The 5,675-nt window shown below is 49.0% G+C and overlaps 1 protein-coding gene across 2 annotated transcripts in view; it reads right to left on the reverse strand.

The window, feature by feature from the left end:
• The window catches only part of PFN2 (profilin 2), a 7,853-nt gene extending 3,839 nt beyond the window's left edge, over positions 1–4,014 (reverse strand). Inside the window, exons 1-2 of one of the 2 annotated variants that reach the window (XM_050966197.1) lie at positions 3,582–4,014; positions 930–1,122 (exon numbers count right to left, since the gene is read on the reverse strand). In XM_050966197.1, coding sequence (XP_050822154.1) covers positions 930–1,122; positions 3,582–3,713 — 325 coding nt within the window. In that variant the 5' untranslated portion in view covers positions 3,714–4,014. The remainder of the gene's footprint in view (positions 1–929; positions 1,123–3,581) is intronic. The other variant, XM_050966196.1, reaches the window with a different exon arrangement.
• Positions 4,015–5,675: the final 1,661 nt, after the last annotated feature.

A 5,675-nucleotide genomic window follows, 5' to 3' on the forward strand; every position in this document is an offset into this window, starting at 1 on the left:
GCCCAAGCAGCACGAAAATCTTTACCTATTCCATTTGGCTGTATTATTAAAATACTTGTAACATCTCCATAGCCTATGTAAAAATACACAATACGGCAGTGTCTCTGTAGCTATATTTTGTTTATACATTGACCTTGGTCCCTAACATACTCAGTCTACAACAGCTAACAACAGAATGTCTAGATACTGTCTTGGATGTCCTCATGTTGCTTGTACCCAGTGTTTTGAGAGAAGTTTCTTTTGGAATGGAGTCTAGCTCCTTGCAAGTAGGATGTATTTTATAGAAGCTTAGATAAAATGCACAAGTAGTTAGACGAGCTTTATATAAATAGCCTGCAGCTACCCAATTGGACAGAATTCATTCATTGCCTCAGAATCAGACTTACAAGGTTCTCAACAGGGAATTGTAAAGAGTTAGTGTAAAACTTATGATTCAAAATAGGTAGTTCCATACAAGAAATTCAAGTCTTTGTGGAAGAAATTTTAGTAGAAGTCACTTTAGAGCAAGTTTATGCTGAACAAGGTATTTCAATAGGATATAACAACATCGACCATCATTATGACCCTATGCTTTGAACTCCAAACATTTTAACTGCAATATACCTAGTGTAAATGAGTGACAGACTACATTTAATCCAGCTGATACACAGGCTACACTAGCTTGTTAAAATCTGTAGGCACAAGTAACCACTTGATAAAGATAGTTAAATCACAAACTGTGGTCATTCATCTAGGACTGCTAGATACGGAGCTAGTCCTGGAAAATAGATGGGCCACAATTACACCAAGGTTGCATTGTGGAAATTTAAAAAACTTTTTATGCAGATTAAAGTAAGTAATTTAATGATTACAGCCCAGTTTTGAAGGTTGCATTCTTGTTTTGCTAGTTTAAATTTCTGGGGGGGGGGGAAAAAAAAGTTATAGCTTACCTCGACCAGCTCTGCCTACAGCAACATTGTATGTTGGCTCGCCACCATGACTCTTTGTCCTGATGTCCATTGTGCATTCACTATCAACATACAGGCTATCTCTGATCACAGAGCACTTCTTTGCACCAAGAGTCAGACCGTTGGTGAAGAAACCCTCTCGGTCTTTTCCTACAATCATATCTATTTCTACGGGCTGTTAAAAAAGAAATTCAGTGTTATATAGCAAGCTCTCACAACTACCTTTCACAGAAGACATTGGATTTCATGTACTTTAAATGAAGTTGCTTTCAGATTAATTTCCACTCAAAAGAGACTTGTCATCAGCAAAAAGATTTGAAAGGGACACTCAAGCTTCTCCTAAAACAAGATACTTTGGAATTGAGTGTTTTGTTATTCACAGCTATATTTTAATTAATTTAGTACCATTTTCAGTGAACACAAGTGCTGTTTTAAGATATTTCAAATATAAAGTTATAGATTAAGTCTGCAATACTGGTAAGATCTAGAAGTTGGATTCCAGTAAGTCGCCTTTTTGAAGAAGGCAATGTGATGTCATCAGGCATTTTGCTAACCACGGAGCCATTTATTTTAGTAAGTGAATGAATCAGATTTTTGTTACTTGATAATGAGGTACCAAAAAAATCTTCAGGACCGTGTCTAGATAAAAAATGATGCAGGTGTGTTCCCCAGCCCCATCTGCCTTAACAACAACTGATGGGATATTAAACTCCTCCCAGGTCAGCAGCCACAGGTCTCTGAAAGACCAAATAACTATGTTTCTAATGCAAAATGTAGCCAAACTGATGATGCACAACGATGTTCAACTCTGCACTTTTCTAGGCAAGAAATGTTACATAATATCATGCCTAAAATTCAATGACTCAGACTGTAAACTCAGATACATAAAGCCATAGCTCCAGCAAACACATTGGGCTCTCAGTACCCTAAAAAGTAAAGGAGGGGATCACAATGCTAAAGTGATCCCTCTATGCACAGGGAAATTGTGTGGTCTAGTCCCTGCAGGAGCGCAAGACAGACTGCATTTAGAAAGGGGTCAGGCCACATTAACCCCCCACACCTTTCACCCACAAAGTCTGTGCCCGCTTCCATGGAGGAGTCTCCGTGCAGCACTGCTTTCAGGATGGAGGAGGAGGTGGGGTGGGGTGAAGGCAAGACAGGAGCAATGTGCTTCCTAACAGTAAGAAAGCAAGTAAGGAGATGGGAGGCGTTGCTCTCCAGAACTGCACAGTCATAGCAGGCCCTGGCCATTTCCAATCACACACCGGGACTCTGCCAGCCACATCTTAGCAAGGCACAAAGACACCTGGGGGAGGGGACTCGGTGAGCAGCTGGAAATCCTCAGGGCACCACTAAATTAACCATCTTCAGGAAGGGCAGGACTGGTTTCCCCAGTGGAGAGGTGGCCTGCATGGCTACTCCCCACTGACATCACATCCTATGAAGGGGTATGATGAGGAGGGGGTGCTGCTGTGGCCATGCAATGAGATCACTTAACTATGGAGGTGGGAGAAGAAAGCTTTTATGCAGAAAAGCTGCCTTTGCATACCAAGGCTACCAGCAAAGAGGGACCTAAGGAGAAAAAGGAGAACTGGAAAGCACAGGAGCCACATTGGGGGACTGGAGAGGGTGGGGGGGAAGCACAAATCCAACACAAGCCAAGCCCTCCTCTCCCCAGAGAAAGCAGTAGCCCCAAATTCCCGTGCAGAAGACAGAGACCTACAGGATGGATTTGCAAGGGGAAGGTGCATAAGTCTGCAGCAAAACATGCATCATAACACAAGGTTATAATCAAAACATGCTATTCAGAACCACACACCAATACAGATATGGCCTAAAAGGGCTCCCACTTTAAATAAGTCTTCCCTGATCCTTAAAGGTTTCCAAACCCTTCCCCTGGGAACAGGGCCCTTCCTTCGGAAGATCTGAGCCGTGGGTGAGAAGGGGGCTGTGCTGCAGGAACAGGGATGATTAATACCTCCGAGGAGGACAGACGGGGAGGAAAGGACAGAGAGAAGGGAGGGGAGGGTGAAAAAAAAAAATCAATGGCAGTGCGCCATCTTGGAGATGAAAAACATGAAGCCAGAGGCGAGGATTCACGAAAGCCTCCTACGCCGGGTACGTAAGTCTGTCCGCAGCAAGGAGGCCTGGGCGCAGGGAACCCTACGCCAAGTCTCCCCCGTGCCCGGCCTTTCTCTCCTCCTCCCTCCGCCGCATTGCCGGCTCCTGCTCAGCCCGGCGCCGCGGCCCGAGCACCCCGAGTGGGGGTGGCGAGCCGGGCCCGTCCCCGCTGCCCTCGCCCAGCGCTCACATGACGGTCCCCGCTGACCGCCAGACTCGGCGCTACCGGGAAAGCGCCAAAAACCAGCAGCGCCCCGGGGAGCTCCCGGCCCCTCACGCCGCCCGAGCTGCGCCCCACACGGGCCGGAGGGGGCGGGGGACTGCGGGGGGTACAGCTGGCGGGGGCGGGACCCCCACTGGCCGCTAGGCTGCTGCCCGCGGGCGTCAGGAGCACCCGGCGGCGGCTCTTTGCTGCATTCCCCCCCCCGGCGAGCCGAGCCGAGCCGAGCCGAGCCGGGATAGCGCCGGGCCGGGCGGGAGGCTCGCAGCCGGCGCGGGGGCCGCGGCCCTTACCGTGATGCTCTGGAAGATGCCCCCGGCCGTCGCGGCCCAGACGTACTTGGCGTCGCAGTAGCCGACAATGGCGGCCTCCTGGCAGCAGCCATCGCACATCAGGTTGTCCACGTAGCTCTGCCAGCCGGCCATCGTCTTCGCCTGGCGCAGTCGGGCGGAGGAGCGGAGGGCGGCGGCGGCGGCGGCGGCGGTCTCACAGGCGCGCGCGAAGCGGCAGCCGAGCCCTGCAGCGAGCAGCGCGCGCCCGGCCGGCCACGGGGAGAGGCGAGGAGAAGGGAGGGGGCGGGGCCGCCACCGCCGCGCTGTTGCTGCTCCCCCTCCCCTCGGCCGCGTCTCTCCGAGCCGCCGCTCCAGGAACAGCGGGCGGGAGTGGGTTGGGGGAGAACGCTGAGGTGCTGCGCGGATCCTTCCGCCGCAGGACCGACCCGGCGGAGGGATACTTTGGGGCGGGGGCAGGCAGGGTGCTGATGTGGTAAGCCGGGGAGGTTGACGCCGGCGGGCGGTGGCGACTCCTGGCAGCTGCCTTTAAAGCGCGGCGGTGGGGGCGCCTGTCCCCTCGTGCGCTCGCCAGTGGGGTCTGCGTGGCGCGGCTCGCGACCCCTGAGCAGCCTGCGAGGAGGAGAGTCAGTGCGGGTGGCGGCTCGGATCGCCCATCTCCCCGGGCAGTGGTTTCCCCTTCCCCTGCACGGGGTGATAGATGAGCTGGGCACCTGTATTGCAAACGGGTGGCGAAGGAGGAGAGAAGAGCCTTTTCGTGGCGCTGATTGCGGTACTGGGGGGGTTGCTCTGTAGGAGAGATGAGCCTTGCCCGGGAGGCAGCAGGCATCGGTGTCTCTAGCGTTACCTCTGTTACTGGTCAGACCAGACAACAAACCTGCCTGGAATCCCAAACATGCTTGTTGGGATTACGGACCAGATTCTTGTTTCAGCTGTTAACCTCGTGCGTGTGAGTAACCGCGCTGCATCACTCCAGTGGATTTACAGCAGTGTAACAGCGCAGAATTTAACCTCTATATTTAGTCATTGAGGGAAAGTAGATTATTATTGGTTAAACCGTCAGTGAAGTAATTGCAAGCTCAAGACAGTTGCAGTGATGATTTTTGCATATTACGGAGTGACTGGTTTTAACATAAAATGTGGGACTTGAAGTTTGCCTATCGAAACTTTGCCTGTTATCACAAAACCAAAGGGTGTGAGAGTGGATTGCGTGTAAAGATAATGAAAGCTAAATTATTACCTTTTTATTCTGTTATATTTATCTGAGGTTGCTTGTTTCTTATCTTAGTCTTTTGGAAAACTCAACTTTGTCTAGGTGAGATTTCGAAGAGTATATTTCATGCCATAAGAAACATAGAGGAAACATTTTATTTGGAAACAGGCATATTATAGAGTAGTATACCCACTCCAGCGTTAAGGTTTTGACTGAGTTTGTATTATAAACTCAATTTTTGCTATTGCCCCTGAAATAAAGGGAAGTCCCCAAATAAAGTAGTATTCCCTTTACAATTGATAAGTTAGATCTGTAGTAGGTGTTCAATTTTTCTACCAAATTTGAAATGAATTAGGTAAGAGATTCCTGAATTATAACTTTTAACTTGTGTCCACTAAAAAAACCTCCTGTCTGATATTCACCAAAGATGCATCTGCACTAGTGGTACCAATGATGTAAACTAGCATATACCACGTCCAGGTGTACCCCCACCTGATGCCCATGCTCTGTCTGCCTTAGAGTTTGCAGCATTGGTAGCATTGGTGAAGCTGCATTTTTACTGAAAAATAGGCAAGAGTAAATAGGGCAAAAATTTAAAAAGGCAGCTAAAAATGTACTTTACTAAACTAATGTGTTTGAGACCAAGTCATAGGACAAGAAAGAAGAAATCTCTACTACTTTTTGTGAGATCTTACTTTGATAAAGGAGAGTAGGAGACATAAAAGTAAGTATAATGGTTTCATCTGTTCAATTTTTTGGGGAGAAAAGATGCATTTTACTTAAACATACCCTTAGCTCCCATACCTCCTGTTATTTCCTAAGGAGCTCACATCTTGTGGAGAAATGGGGAAGAGGGTGGAACACTTGAGGAGGAAGTATGGGGA

This window comes from Gopherus flavomarginatus, chromosome 8 (genome assembly GCF_025201925.1).
Source record: "Gopherus flavomarginatus isolate rGopFla2 chromosome 8, rGopFla2.mat.asm, whole genome shotgun sequence".
In the NCBI taxonomy this organism is placed as follows: domain Eukaryota; kingdom Metazoa; phylum Chordata; order Testudines; family Testudinidae; genus Gopherus; species Gopherus flavomarginatus.